The sequence below is a fragment of the Cyprinus carpio genome, chromosome A19 (assembly GCF_018340385.1).
Source record: "Cyprinus carpio isolate SPL01 chromosome A19, ASM1834038v1, whole genome shotgun sequence".
Classification (NCBI taxonomy): domain Eukaryota; kingdom Metazoa; phylum Chordata; class Actinopteri; order Cypriniformes; family Cyprinidae; genus Cyprinus; species Cyprinus carpio.
In genome coordinates this window covers 7,166,812-7,183,601 of record NC_056590.1, presented here as the reverse complement: position 1 = coordinate 7,183,601, position 16,790 = coordinate 7,166,812, and the positions used below count along the sequence as shown (strand labels likewise).

The 16,790-nt window shown below is 31.4% G+C and overlaps 1 protein-coding gene across 1 annotated transcript; it reads left to right on the top strand.

The window, feature by feature from the left end:
* The first annotated feature begins 1,432 nt into the window (after positions 1-1,432).
* cdca7b (cell division cycle associated 7b) lies at positions 1,433-9,788 on the top strand. The gene is made up of 10 exons (XM_042776192.1): positions 1,433-1,569; positions 2,036-2,110; positions 3,382-3,501; positions 4,022-4,411; positions 5,276-5,338; positions 5,468-5,638; positions 6,650-6,793; positions 6,862-7,011; positions 8,233-8,369; positions 9,417-9,788. The coding sequence occupies exons 1-10, from the start codon at positions 1,540-1,542 to the stop codon at positions 9,436-9,438; spliced, it is 1,302 nt and encodes a 433-aa protein (XP_042632126.1). The 5' UTR covers positions 1,433-1,539; the 3' UTR covers positions 9,439-9,788.
* Positions 9,789-16,790: the final 7,002 nt, after the last annotated feature.

The following is a 16,790-nucleotide window of genomic DNA, read 5'->3' as shown; positions in this document are numbered from 1 at the left end:
AGGCCTACGAAGTTTCCAATCAGATGTCAAGTAGACGTTTAGAAGATGTCTTTAATATGTTTAGAATGAATGTAAAACTGACATCTTAAAGACTTCTATCAGATGTTTGTACAGCAGATTCTTTCCAGAATAGGCGATCTTTAAAACCCCTTAACTGTCACCGTCCCACCTGTGGGACGCTTGGCGTTCTTTTTTAGTTGTTGTCATTTTTCTCTATAAAATCTTTAGTAATCATCATAAATTATATGTCATTTGAAAGCTTAGAAGCCGAAGATTCATCCTGAGAAAACCATTTTGAAATCGGACATTGCGTTACCATGGAAATGGTACTTTAAAATATTATGGCGGTCTCCTCCCCCTTAGTGGGCAGTGTCAAGTGTCATATTACAAAATGCATTACGGTCTTTTAGAATCAAAACTTTTTATAATCTTGGCAACAAACATGTCATTGGAAAGGTCTGAGTCTCAGGATTCCATATTTGGTGGTTATTTTGAGAAAAAAGAAGAAATCTAGAGAAAAATTCATCAAACAAAATTCAAAGTAGTTTTGATGGCTCCCAATGGCTGTTTGTGGTATGACGCCCTAAATTAAATCTCACAGGAACCTTAATTTTTTTCACATCAACTTCAAATTTGGAACATAACTTATTTAGACAAAAGGCTTTAATTTTAGACCAATTTTAGAGTAAAACCTGTTATGTAAAATATTTATAATAAATAAAATAAAATAAAATTAATATAGCACATTTTATTTACAGTACATTTAAACTTGTATAACTTTTTGACACTTTAATTTTTTTTTAAATTCCACTTTTGCCAGAATTTGATAATTTTCTTTTTTAAAAAGAGACCAACCTAGGTCTATAAAGTGTTCATAAATTACAACAATTTAAGTCTGGATAGTGCACTTTAATGTCTATTTTAAAAAATGGAGGGTGACAGTTAAAGGGTTAACAGACATCTTGCAGACGTGCATGTGCTATCTGGGGACCCAGAGACCTATAATATAACACTAAGTAGTGTGCACTGTATGGCAATACCATTGTGTCCAACTTGATTTCTGGCACTATTGAGCGATGTTATAGTTGTTACGACTTATATCTTCAACAGACCTTTAAAGGTGCGTTTATAAATGCAGTATATACTTTGTAACTGTATGTATCCATCGCCTGTGCAAGCATTGAGTGAATTATTATTTTTCCCGCGAAACTTCAAAGCGCCGCGTTCTGGACTGTTCCATTCCGACCGCAGGCGCGATCGCGGGGGGGACACAGTAGCCTCAACTCTCACATTAAAGTTGAGAACTGAGACCTTTCCTTTATATACTCCATCACATGCTTATACTTATAATATATGATATGTATTACGGCAATAATAACGAATTCAACGTGAGCTAATGACATGTTTGGTGCGCACGCGCTCACCCCTCCGCTTCCACACATCCTCCCGCCCGCTCGTGTTGTTTTTTTTAAACCTTTCATTCATTAAAGAGTTACAATCACACACTGATAAGCACGAGACATCACTTTAATTATTACAATGATCAAAACCCGCAGAGCGACTTTGAAGGTAAGAGCGATAAGAATGTTTTTCCCTTTAGAAATATGATCTTATAGACAAACAGCGATGGAAGCGAGAGGTGATTCACTGCATGCACACACACACACACACACACACACACACACACACACACACACACACACACACACACACACACACACACACAAACAGAGACACAGTTAAATTAGTAGCAATGACCATCGCTTTAAAACACTTGCATAAATGCATATTTAATTAAACGCAGAACCTGATCATCTGCAGATGTAGTAAAACAGTTTGGGTTTGATTGTTTGCAGTGTTGTTTATGCACGTTTCCTAGATATTCCAAAATTAGTTTTGAAGTTATGAGTATGTTTTGATGTCTGCATAGTTATAGTTTTTAACTTATAGTTGTTGTTGTAGGGCTTTATAATATTAACAAAAATAATTATAGTTATCATACATACATACATACATACAAACACTCTACTTTCAGGCAAAACAGCAGGACGTAACAGATGTGTCAGAGGACAGCAGAGACTGCATCCAATCAAAAGGATCCCAGAAGCCTGTTAGTATCATCTACAGTGTCAGAGAATAATGCATATTATTAATTATTAATAATCTTTGGAACTGATCTGCTGGGGGATATTTCTTTTAATGTGTGCGTTTTTGTTTCTAAAGGTGTAGAAACACAAATTGTGCTGTTGTATACAAGGATCTCCAACAGAATCAGTGTAATGAAATTAATTATTAATGTGAACGATTATGGCTCATATCATGAACCTATATATAATGGTTTTTGTTACTATTTTAGATTAAATGTTAATATATATTCACGTTTTCACTTGAATGTTAGTTTTATGTTTAAATACTAAGTTTTAGTTACTAAGTTTTTTTATTATTTTTAGTTTTTTTTTTTTCTTTTTTTTTTAAGTAAACTTAAACTAAGACCACAAAAATATTGTTACTTGAAATGAAAGAAATGTTAACTGAATAATGTCTATATAGTATTTATTTATTTATTTATTTAATAGTCTTAGTTTTTTTAGTACTTTGGAAAAGTAAAAAAAAAAAAAAAAAAAAAAGCATATATTTGTAATTATTTATAATATATATATTTTTAAAATGAATTTTATGAACTTTTATAAAATAAAAAAATTCACAAAAATTGTTACTTGAAATGAAAGAAATGCTAACTGAATAAAACAATAACATTTTTTATAATATATTTTATCATTTTTAAATGTCTATATAGTATTTGTTATTTATTTATTTAATAGTCTTAATTATTTTAGTACTTTAAAAAAGTTGGAAAAAATAAAAAAAAAATGCATATATTTGTAATTATTTATATAATATATATTTTTAAAATGTATTTTCTAAACTAAAACCACATAAAAATTGTTACTTGAAATCTTAACTGAAAAAATGTTTTAAAAATATTTTTTATCATTTATTTCAGTTGACACTTATCTTATTTCAAGTAACAGTTATTTTTGGTTGGGTTTTAGTTAACAGTAATAATCCTGATCTATGGAGGTTTCATTGACCCTGATTTTCTGTGTTGTAGTTGTCCAAGGTTTTATTGAACGAGTGATCTTACAAGTTAAGATGCCGCGTCTCCTCTGATTGAGATAGAATTATCTTTAATTTGCATTTCTGAGCACGTAATAGAAGTAGAAATATATCAGAGAAAATCCAAGAGCACGGCAGGTCTCCTTCATGCTGTTTATCTCTGATGATTTGGCAGTAGCTGCAAAACAGCGCTATTAATAATTGAGATGGTTTTCACACAATCCAGGAATAATAATGCGTTTGGTCACTCTCTCTGTGTGTCAGGATGTTTGCTTCGGGTCCAGAAACATCACAGAAGAGCTGGCGCAGGCTTTCATGGACACTGAGAGCGAGGGAGAGTTCAAGGGATTCTCTGCGGACGAGTGTGACTGGAGAAAACCGGTGGTAAATATGACAAAAAAAACCATGTACAATTGTGATGTCTGGAATATCTGGGCTTAAGGAATAGTTCACGTTAATTCGCTGAAAATGTCCTCACACCCTCAGGTCATCCGAGATGTATATGAGTTTGTTTCTTCATCAGATTTGTAGAAATGTAGCATTGCATCAGTGTCTCAGCAGTGGATCCTCAGCAGTGAATGGGTGCCGTCAGAATGAGAGTCCAAACAGCTGATAAAAACATCACAATAATCCACAAGTAATCCACACCAATCCAGTCCATCAGTTAATATCTGAAGAAGACAAAAGCTGCGTGACGGCACCCATTCACTGCAGTGTATCCATTGCTGAGACAGTGATGTAATGCTGCATTTCTCCAAATCTGATGAAGAAACAAACTCAGCTGCATCTTGTATGGACTGAGGGTGAGTACATTTTCATTAAATTAAAATTTTTTAAACATATTTTAATGCCATGCACGTATTCTATTTTAACATTATTCATATATAATCAATGTCACCTGCAGAGTGACGGCGGCTCTGATGAAGACAGCGACGACAACGGCTTTTATTCTGACGGAGAGGAACCGGCGTCTAAAAAGCAGCGCAGCTCTGGACTGTGTGTCGCATTCAAGTTTCCCACCAAAAGAGGCCCCGCCCCTAAACGGAACACTGCCAAAAAAGGCTACAAAGAGACCACGCCCCCAGCCCCGCCCATCAACAGGAAGCCTGCAGGAGGAAACAGGAAGCGGCACGAACCAGAACATTCAAAAGAGTCTACTTTATATGAGTGTATACGTGCAGAGAGCCAATCAAAACCCTCTGATAACGTGACCAGTGTGGAGAGTCTACTGACCGACGAGGAGATGCAGATACTGAGCAAAAGGGCCAAGAACATTAAAGAAAATAAAGCTATGGTATTATTTTCATTTATTTTGATTTTAAATTATATTAATAATATAGTTTTTAAGCTTAGTTTAATTTTTTTCATATATATTTGTAAATAATAATATTTTTGTTTTATTTTCTTATAACGTAAATAATTCGTTTTAAAATAATAATAAAATGAACTTCAAAAACAATACATATTTTTTTAAAGAATTTAAGAAATTTTCCTTTGTTTTATATAAAATAAAATAAAATAATAATACAATTAATAATACTATTTTTAAAGAATTTCGTTTTATTATATTATTTTTACTTTTTTTTTAAATAATATTTGTATTTTTTTTTTTTTATTTATAATGGAAGTCAAAACAGCATTTTTCATATATATTTGTAACTAATAATAATAATAACAGCATTTTAAAATTTATTTTAATTAATTTTGTTTTAAAATAATATTTGTACTTAAAATACATTTAAATTAAAACTGCATTTATTGTATATATTTACAACAAATAATAATAGTAATTTAACTTTTTATTAATTTTGTTTTCAAATAATATTTATAATTTTTTTTAGATAAAATAATTCAAATTAGAACTTTCCTTATATATTTGGAATTAATAATAATTTTATTTTCTTTAATTCACTGTGTTTTAAAATAGTATTTTTCATTTTTTATACAATAATAATTGAAAACAACATTTTTATTTATATTTGTAACATTTAATATAATAACATTAAATATAACATTAATTCATATCAGTATATTGACATGTATTTTGCAACATTTATTCTTTTTAATATAATATTAATGTGTATTCAGTTTATTTTTAATCTATTTTTTATAATCTCTTGGATGTCACATTAACTTTAAAATAAATATTTTCTTGCAGCTTGCAAAACTTTTTGCAGACTTGAGTTCTTTGCCTGACCTGCCCTCTAAAACGACACCTACGGTAATATCCCACAATCCCCTGCACCACACACCTACACAGAACATACCAGAAAAAAACTGTTTTGTCTTCATATCTAACCAGTTTAATTACATTTACTTTTTAATGATGGTCTTTCTATGCCCAAAATAGAAGAAAAAGAAGCAGTCCACCCCAAAACGGCGGTTTTCAGAGGTTCAGGTCGAGAGACGGAACCCGGGCCGAAAGGCGAGACCCCCGGAGCATTTTGGGATAGAGGTGGAGGAAAAACCGGCTCCTCAGAAGAGAGAGAGCGGACAGATCGACATCAAGCGCCTGATGGAGGCAAGAAACACAATCACTGAACCCTTTTCATCAAAGTCATCTATACTTACTGAAGCCAAAAACAGCACCAAAATCATCTTCATAAAAATATTATTTTTCTAATAAAATATTATGTATTTATTTATTTTCATCCATTAATTAATTTTATAAAAATAAATACATATTTTTTTCTAATAAAATATTATGTATTTATTTTTTATCCATTAATTAATAAAAATAAAAAAAATTCTAGTAAAATATTATTTATGTATTTACTTATTTTTGTCAATTAATTAATAAAAATAGAAATAAAAAATTTCTAGTAAAATATTATGTATTTATTTATTTTATCCATTAATAAAAAATATAAACTTTCTAGTAAAATATTATGTATTTATTTGTATCCATTAATTTATAAAAATATAACATTTTTCTAGTAAATATTATTTATGTATTTATTTATTTTTATCCATTTATTAATAATAAAAAAAAATTATAGTAAGATATTATTTATGTATTTATTTATTTTTAGCCATCAATTAATAAAAATAAAAATATATAATTTTTCTAGTAAAATAGTATTTGTATTTATTTATTTTTATCCAATAATTAATAAAAATAAAAGATACAGTTTTTCTAGTGAAATGTTATTTATTTATTTATTTACATTAATTATTTTAATTAAATACTATTTAATAAAAATAAAATAAAAAGTTAGCGATACATAGAGAATGCTTATGTATTTTATCATTTGTATTTTTGGTGGACTATAATATCCTGATTTGAAAAACAAAAACAAAACTGAAATAAAGCTAATCAGAGATTTACCTAAACTGTTTCAACTAATAAATGAAATAAATACAAATATACATATAAGATAAAAACTTAAATTTAAATGAAAATTACAAATAAGTTGAAGTAGTAAAATTTGTATTTTTGGTGTATTATTATTTCCTGTATTAAAAAAAAAAATTCCCAGCATTAACTTCCTTCACGGTTTCTGTGTCTGCGGTGGGTTTGGTTTTGCTGCAGGTCAAGGAGGGTCTGGGAGACGCTCGGCCGAAGCAGAGGAAGAGCCGCTCGCGGGAGTCCATACGGATGCCGGAGGACATCAGTGAAGAAGAGCTGCAGAACGTGGCCGAGCGCGCTAAAGACAAGATCCTGGATAAAGAGAACGTGAGTGTGAATCACTGTTGTGGTGTCGTGTTTCTGATGTATATTAATATTCCCGCGTGTGATCTCAGGGCAGCACGTGTCATCAGTGCCGGCAGAAGACCCTCGACACCAAGACTGAGTGCAGGGGCCTGTACTGCGGCGGGGTCAAAGGTCAGTTCTGCGGCCCCTGTTTACGCAACCGCTACGGAGAAGACGTCCGCGCCGCGCTGCTGGATCCCGTAAGACACCACACACTCCACTGTTACTGTTACTAAACCTACAACTAATCATTTTCCTTGAAATTGAGCTGAAAAATAAATAAATAAGAATTATACATTTTAGATGAAAAACTTAAACAAAAATTATAATGTTGCCTTGGGAACGTACTGAAATGAAGATTTAGTTGAAGTATTAAAATTATTAAAACTGAAATAAAAATAAAGCTAATTAGAAATATTTAAAAGCAAAAATAAGTAAACTAAAAATCTTTCAATTAATAAACTGAAATGAAGCTAAATAGACATTTAAAAAAACTAATTAAATAAAACTAATTTATTAAAAATAATTATTTCAGCTAATAAATAAAATAAAATAAGTTTTAGATAAAAATAAAATAAAAAAATATTCATATAAATTAAATAAATAAGAATAAAATAAAATATAAATTAAAGCTAATGAAGTATGCTTATATTATAGAATACTATATATATATATATATATATAGATATATATATATTTAATATATATATATATTTTTTTTTTTTTTTTAAATCTAAAAATAACTTTCACTAAAATGAAAATTAGAAATAGTTGCCATAGCAACTAAATGAAATAAAACAAGTTAAAGTACTAAAATGACTAAAATGGAATTAAAAATAAAAATAAATAAAATATAAAAAAGACTGCATTTTTTAAAAAAAATAACCATTTCAACTAATTAACCGAAATAAAAAAAAAAATTAAACAGACATTAAAAAAAACACAAATAAATAGAAAAAATAACTATTTCAATTAATAAATGAAAAATAAAATCTAAATATTAGATGAACAACTAAAATGAAAATAAGAAAGGTTGCCATGGCAACCAACTGAAATAAGTTGAAGTACTAAAATTACTAAAACTGAAATAAAAATGAAGCGTAATAGATAAAAAAAAAACTAATAAAATTGAAAAATAAAGACTAACATTAAAATGAGAACTGAAAATACATTCAATTAAATCTAATAAAGCTGACTCAAAGTATTAATAAATACTATAATAGTTTTTTTTATTGATATATATAATACCAAAGTAACACTGGTTTGAATGAACTCTCAAACCGGAGGATTAAACTTTGCCACGTGACTCGTCCGAGCAGCACACACTAAAGCCACTGCCATGTTTTATGCATGCGTTTTCTTTGTTAAACACAAGTGACTGGTCATGATGAACTGTGCTGTGTGTGACTGTGCTCCTGCAGGCCTGGGAGTGTCCCATCTGCCGAGGAGTGTGTAACTGCAGTCTGTGTCGTAAGCGCGATGGCCGATGTGCGACCGGGGCTCTCACCAGACTCGCCAAATTCTACGGACACGACAACGTCCGGGACTATCTGGAGAGGTGCATCACTGCACACTCAGCAGCCTGTCCGGAGATTTGAACATAATATTTCAGCTTTCGCACACTCACAGTTCTCTGATGTCGCTTAATGATCACATGACATGCAGATAGACAAATAACGTTTCTCTTCTCTTTTTTTTTTTTTTTTTTAGTAAATATTTACCTATTTTAATATTTCTTTTATTTATATATTTATTAAGATTTTTTTTCTGATTTAATTGTTTTTTTTATCAACTCACAAACCACCTGCTGTTCCTCATAAACCCTGGTTTATCACTTCATACTGGAGATTTTTGTATAAAATCTCTTCATCTTCATCATGCAGTTTGTTCTTGATGGATAAAATCAAGCGCCGCTTTACATTTTTTATTTTTTTAGAATTTAATTTTTTACAGGGATTCACAAACTTTTGACAAAATATTTTCTAGTATTTTCTAAAATGGTTAAAAAATAATAAAATTGAGTTCATTTCAATAATTTAACAAATTTAGTATTTATTTATACATTTATTTAGATATTTTACATTTTTTATGTAATTAGTTTTTCAACTATTTACAAACCACCCTCATAATATTTATTTATAATTACATTTTTCTGATGTAATTATCTTTCATTAACATTAATAATAAAATTCAAAAAATATAAATTTTTTGTTTTTCAACTATTGAAGTATCAACTTACATAATTATCTTTCATTAACATTAATAATAAAATTCAAAAAATATAAATTTCCACCTTTTATTTCTTATATACTGAATTCTTTTGTAGATATTTTTAATTTCATTATTTTAATTATTTTTTTTCTGGTATAACTAATTATTATATTTATCAACTTCTTCTATAAAAAAACTAATAGTTTTTAGCTTGTCTATTATATTTCTTCTATAATTAGTTATTGGATTTTTCAGAAGTAAATTGTTTATATTTCTTTTTTATTTTATTATTGGCTTTTTGAATAAGTAGTATTTTTTAGCAGTTTCATAAGAGGTTGACACTACGGTTTGAGTTATCATCTTAGATGTGTGTGTGTGTGTGTGTGTGTTTCAGTCTGCAGAAGGACGTGGAGTGAAGACGATCATCCGTGTGACACAGACGCACCTGATGGGAATCAAACTGATCCTCACTGATCCTCATGTGTCAGCATGAAAACACTGAGAGTTTAAGGCAGTGTTCAGGACTAATATGCAAATCAGTTGTCTCTTTTATACTTCATGATGTTACACCGTGTTTGTACTGATTTTATATTTGTTTCAATGAATCATACTGTTCTCTTGCTAATTAAAGGCAGAGATATCATAAGATCGTGTAACAGATGTTTGTGATTACAGAGCGTTTTCTCTCATTTGCACAATTTGTGTTTTTCTCTGAAAACATTTTATTGGAAAGAAGTTTTAATAAAGGTCCTTTTATTTCACATTTTACATGCTGGGTTTTTTTTTTTTTTTTGATGTGTTTTATTGTAAATGTTTAAATAAATTAAGTTAAATTATATCATATGTTTTTTTTTTATTACATAGTTTATTTGTAGTGAATTATATATTTTGTTTTGTTTTTCTTTGTCTTTCCTGTTTCTCTGGTTTAAAACCTTATTATTAATCCTCTTATTTAAATATATAAGAAAAAATCATATATTCAGGCAGCGACTACAGATGCATTGTCAAAAAAAAAACAAAAAAGATGTAAGTATTAGCATTGTCAAAAAATAAAAAAATAAATAGTTAATCAAATTGAAACTAATATTATTTTAAAAGTTTTATCATTTTTATTTTTTGCTTATTTGGTTGGGAAGAGAGAATTTTAAAGTCATTCTTTGACTTTTCACTCTGGAGGAATTGTATGATAAATAATAGGAATGCTTTTCCTCAAAATCAGAAGATTATATGTTTTATATTTTGGAGTATTTGTTTGATAATTATTAGTATTGTTTTTAATATTAGTTAGAAGATAATGTTATACTTGTTGTTATTATAGTTAGGTTTGTTGTGCGGTCTGCTGAATGCTCGAATCTGATTGGCTGAGGAACATTCTAAGGCGTGCAATTATTTTCAGGTAAATGACCATATCACTTCCCCAAATGATTTCAGTTACAGTTTTTCTCAGTCGCTTTGGTGCATTTCTTGAACCATCCCTAATATTTGCAAAGTATGTGCATTTCTCAAAACAATTCGTACAAACAGCACCACACAACGGATTACCTGTAAAAGCCCGTAACTCATTTAACTACATTTTGAGCAACATGACATTAGAAACGGAAAGGAAACCACAGACAAATGTATATAATCAATAGCATGAATGTACCAAAGCAATCGCAACTTGTTCAAAAGAATGAGAAACTGCTTTTATGATGTGCAGGTTGAACAAGTAGTTTTGAGAATTTTATTTCTGATCTGAGAAATGCACCAAAGCCCTGAGAAAAACTGTATTTTAAAGGTCTACAACAGCAAAATAACCAGAACCCACAAAGACACTGACCAAACAAAAACATTTAGTAAACTATAGGATAAAAACAACAAATTTTTTTTCATGTTTTTTGCCACAAATAAAGCCTAAAAGAAACTGATTTTTTTTAATGTTTTTTTAAACTATATTATGTTGAAATGTTTATTCCTAGGACAATTTAGTTCGATTGCCGGGATATTGGTAGATTGGTAATTGCGATATTACCATCTACCCCCTTGGTTTACAGGTAATAGATAGTCCAGACAATAGATAGATCGATAAGATAGACAGACCGAGATAGACAGTAGATAGATAGATATAGATAGATAGATAGAATATAGATAGAATAATAGATAGATAGATATATAAGATAGATAGACTCAGACAGACATAGATAGACAGACAACAGATAGCTAGATAGACAGAACAATAGATCGATAGATAGATAGAATAGAAGATATATAGACAGACAGAACATAGATATACAGACAACAGACCCAGACAGACATAGATAGTAGATAGATAGACAGACAGACAGACAGACAGACAGGACAATAGATAGATAGATAGATAGTATAGATAATAGATAGCTAGATAGATAATACTACAGTAGATAGATAGATAGATAGATAGATAGATAGATAGATACGATAGATAGATCGATAGATAGATACCATAGATAGATAGATAGATAGATAGATAGATAGATAGACAGACAGATACGACCACAGATGGATAGATAGTGAGAACAGCCCGAGATATATAGATAGATAAATAGATAGATAGATAGGATAGACAGATAGATAGACAGGACAGACAGACATTACAGGGACCGATAGATAGATAGGATGGATAGATATAGAAGCGAGACCGACAGACAGACAGACAGATAGATAGATGCTAGCTAGATAGATAGATAGATAGATAGCCAGCTAGAATAGATAGCTAGATATATAGATATATAGACAGACACAAATAGATAGATAGATAGACCAGACACTAGATAGATAGATAGAATAGACAGACAATAGATAGACGATAGATAGATAGATAGATTAGATAGACAGATAGATAGACAACCGCATAGATAAGATAGATAGATCGATAGATCGATAGATAGATAGCCGACAATAGATAGCTAGCTAGATAGATAGATCGATAGATAGATAGAAGAGACAGACAGACAATAAAGTAGATAGATAGATAGATAGATAGATAGATAGATAGAAGAAGAAGATAGACAGACGACACACAGCATGGATAGATAGATAGATAGATAGCTAGATAGATAGACAGACAATAGATAGATAGATAGATAGGATAGATAGATAGATAGATAGACAGATAGATAGATAGATAGATAGCTAGACAATAGATAGAGATAGATCGATAGATAGATAGATAGACAGACAGACAACCAGATGGATAGAGTGATCGATAGATAGCTAGATAGATAGATAGATGATAGATAGATAGATAGATAGATAGATAATACGACAGACAGGCAATAGATAGAAGATAGCTAGATAGATAGCTAGATAGATGATAGATAGATAGATAGATAGACACAATAGAAGATAGACTCGGATAGATAAGATAGATAGATAGACAATAGATAGTAGATAGATAGCTAGATAGCTAGATAGTAGATAGATAGATCGATAGATAGACAATAGCATGATAGATAGATAGATAGATAGATAGATAGACAGACAGACAACAGAATGCGAGAATGAATAGATAGATAGATAGGGATAGATAGTAGATATAGATAATGATAGAATAGTAGGATAGATAGGATAGATTAGATAGACAGAAAGACAGACAGAGAGATAGATAGATAGATAGATTAGACATAGATAGATCGATAGCTAGATAGACAGACAGACAAAGACAGACAGCACAGGACAGACAGAGCAAGACAGAGAGATAGATAGATAGAAGATAGTAGAGATAGATAGATAGATAGATAGACAGACAGACAGACAGACAGACAGACAGACAGAGAGGATAGATAGATAGAATAGATCGATAGATAGATAGACAATAGATAGATAAGTTTTTTTTCGATAGATAGATAGGATAGCAGGACAGACAGGACAGGACAACAGATAGATAGATATAGAGATAGATCGATTGAAGATTAGATCGACAGACACAGATGGCACAGATAGATATATAGATGGATACTATTAGTACAGGACAATAGATAGATAGATAGACCAGACTAGATAGATAGATAGATAGTTAGATAGATAGATAGATAGATAGATAGATAGATAGATAGATAGAACTAGGTACAGAATATGTATCTCATTATCTGTTTATCCTACAGTATTAAATATGAACACCAATGTTTTTAGTAGTGTATTATGTGTGAGGTGCTAACTTTTCTGTATGTTTGTGATAGATTGTTAAGTATGAAAAACAAACTGTTGAGACGTGTCAAATGAAGGGATAAAGTTCCCTTTGGTGTGCACTGCAGGTACAGAGGGTGTCAATCAACGAGACAAGAACAAAAGAGAGCCGCCTTTTGGGGAAACTATCTCCCCATCCTCCACCTCCACACTGTCATCCTTCACTCCTGACATACCACAGAGATGAAGAGATTATGAAGTTCTTTTCATGCCCTGTGGGAGATCAGAATGACAGCATTGTGTTGTTCACATGACTGTGCAAGCAAGGTCACATGACATTTCAAGCATTTTTCATTATACTACTTTATATTAGGGGTTTGTTCAATATATACAAATACACACCTTTGTTTACGTTTGTCTGTTGCTTAACAACCACTTTGTTGCAACCACAACTGAGTCTGAGGAACTATATTGTTTGGTGGAAGGATACTGTTTTTATTAATGTCATTACACTTTATTTGCTGTGTTTTATTTTGTGAAACCTTACTACGTATATGGAATAACCGTTTTATAAAAGCAGTAAGCCCCATGAAGCTGTGGTTTACAGTGAATTTATAACAGCTAAGGGTCCCAGTGAAGTATTGCATCGATTTTAAAATTTTACTTCTCACATTTAAGGCACTTCACAACTTTCACAACCTACTCCTCATCTATACTCCTTCACACACTCTCAGATCTTCACCTCTCACTTATCTATTTTCATTAACTAATTCTCATATATTCTCTTTCAATTTCTTTTATATATTTATTCTTATTTTCTTGTATATATTGGGAGCAGGAACTTGTAGTTTTGGCTATAGGCTTTAATAAGAGCTATATAATATCATATATATATATAATATACTGACTATATATATTCTATATATATGCATATACGCTTGAACACCATGGGAGCAGGAACTTGTAGTTTTGTGGCCCCTCGTCGAGGGAACTCCCTCCATCCCAATATATGCAGTGACAGTCTGCATACTCTTAAATCTCTTTGACCAGGCTCTTTTATGACTTGCTCTTATTAAGCCTCTAACGTATTTATGATGTACAGTTCAGGTCAAAAGATTACATACAGCTTGCAGAATCTGCTAAATGTTATTTTACCGAAATAAGAGGGATCATACAAAATACATGTCATTTTTTATTTCATACTGACCTGAATAAGATATTTCACACAGAAGACGTTTACATATAGTCCGCAAGATAAAATAAAAGTTGAATTTATAAAAATGTAATACAATTGAAAAGTTCTGATAAGTTTTTGATACACTTTTAATGAAGATTATTTTTGGTTATTTTTGATATTTTTTATTTTTTTCTTCAGTTCTGAAGCTATTGAGGAGCTACAGAAGATACTTGCATGTTTCCTAGAAGACAAACTAAGTTCAATTTACCCTAATCTTCAAATTCAAATTTTCAAAAATTCCAAAAAGTTGTTTGCAAAACGATAAAATGGAATTTTCCCGTAACATTAAAAAAAAAAAAAAAAAAAAAAAAACACTTTTAAACACGTTTTTATAACTTAATAGGAACATTAGCAAAATGTACTTTAGCATTTTATGTTAAAACGTCTTGATGGATTTATTTCACTTTTAAACACGTTTTTATAACTAACAGCTGGACAGGAGTGTGTCGGATTATTGTGGATGTTTTATCAGCTGTTTGGACTCTCATTCTGACGGCACCCATTCACTGCAGAGCATCCAATGGTGAGCAAGTAATGCAATGTTACATTTCTCTAAATCTGATGAAGAAACATACTCATCTACATCTTGGATGACCTGAGGGGGAGTAAATTCTCAACATTTTTGGGTGAACTACTTCTTTAAGATGTATTTGTAATCATTAACTAAAGTAGGTGACTAATGTTGACAAAACAGTAAAAAATGTTTAAATTGTTTATCTTGATGTAAATGATGTAAATGAAATGAAATAAAGGATTTGAAGTGTTAGATCATGGACATGGAAAGTTTTAGTCAGTTTTATTTACTTGTGTTATGCAGGCAAAGTTTTTTTCTTTTTCCTCTTTTTTGTTTTTCACAGAATTACTCACTTTAATTTCAAGTGTTATGTACCAAAGTTATTTTAAAAATATCAATAAACTGCAGCCTTTCAGGCTAACCTGGCAAAAAAACCATTATCAAATGCCAGAGGACAAAGGAACATCTTAGAAAAATGATTTACAAATGAGGGTGCACTAGAAAAATATTAAAGAAAATTGCTCGCCACAGAAAATATTACCAAAAAACATCTATTTATAATTGTTTGGTATCAACAATTTCTTTTTAAACTTTTTTTTTCTCCTTTTGAAACACGTCATGGTGCGAAAAACATCAGATAAATGAAAAGCCATGGTTTTACTTCTAAAAGGACCACGTTTAGAAATAACAGATCGTTACTAAATAGAGATCGTTAGCGGAAATGAACCATGCAGCACGTCATATCTCTGCATTAACAGCGCACAATACACATTAGCAAATACTAATAATAATAGAAGGATAAATAATAAATTAGACACGCGCGCACACGCAAACGCACAGGCGGCATGTAACGTTACTCGTGCCGTGTGGGAACGAAAACCGGGCTCGAAATGAAATGAAACTCATGAATAAGTGAGTAAGAGATTTCATCAAGATTTCTAAATATTTTAATTGTTTTAGTGGTTTGTTTGTGGGTTTGCCGTGACCTGTGGGGGCAGAGGGAGCGTTTTAGAGGGAGTCGGTGCACGTGACGGGGTCGAATCTCTTTGGAGAGCGCAAGAAAGTCGACGGGCGACAGGAGGACACATGGACGCGGGTCAAGGGATCTTCACGAGGGCTGAAGCGGACAGTCGCTCGCTTCCACAGTGTTCGCCATCGTGTATAAAAAGCTAAACGCGGTCTCCTGCACACGAATATGTCTGAAAACACAGTCGAAGCCCCACGTTCCCCCGCCCTGCCGTAACGTAGTGGTACTGCAATGTTTGTTAAGGCATCAGAGTACAGTTTATATGACTTGAGATCAGAGAGAACTTCTCCAGGTGTTTTTTTCTTAAACCTATTCTACCCCTCGGTAATGTAAACATGGTAAAGATTGTCTTTAAAGTATTGCTTTCGTTTAACATAGCATGTCTCAGAAAGCTAGATTGTTTTCTTTCTCGTTTATTATTATTATTTTTTTTATTCTATTTAAAGAAATCGTAACTGGAATGCATTATTTGTAAATCTAATGTGCTTTTCTTTAAATAGCCCGTCTTTATAATCTCGTTTCTCCTACATAAAAGTTTGACTGCTGAATCATCGGTTATATTATTATATATGCCTGAATTCTAAACGCTCTGAATGCGAGGCCGTGATTGGCTGACGCTTCGCGACACGCTCCAATCACAGACAGCGTCGCTTTCTAGCTTGTGCTGCGGCTCTAATCGTGTACTAAAGACCCGTCAGGTGCTCATCTTTCTAGCCGGATCGTACGGAAACCCACAGACCGTCGCGTGAAGCTTTGAGATTCTCATCCCCGACTTTCCATCTGAAACCTACAGATGCTTGTTTCCACTACAGGGTAAAAAAATAAATAAAAAGGGTATTTGCGACTT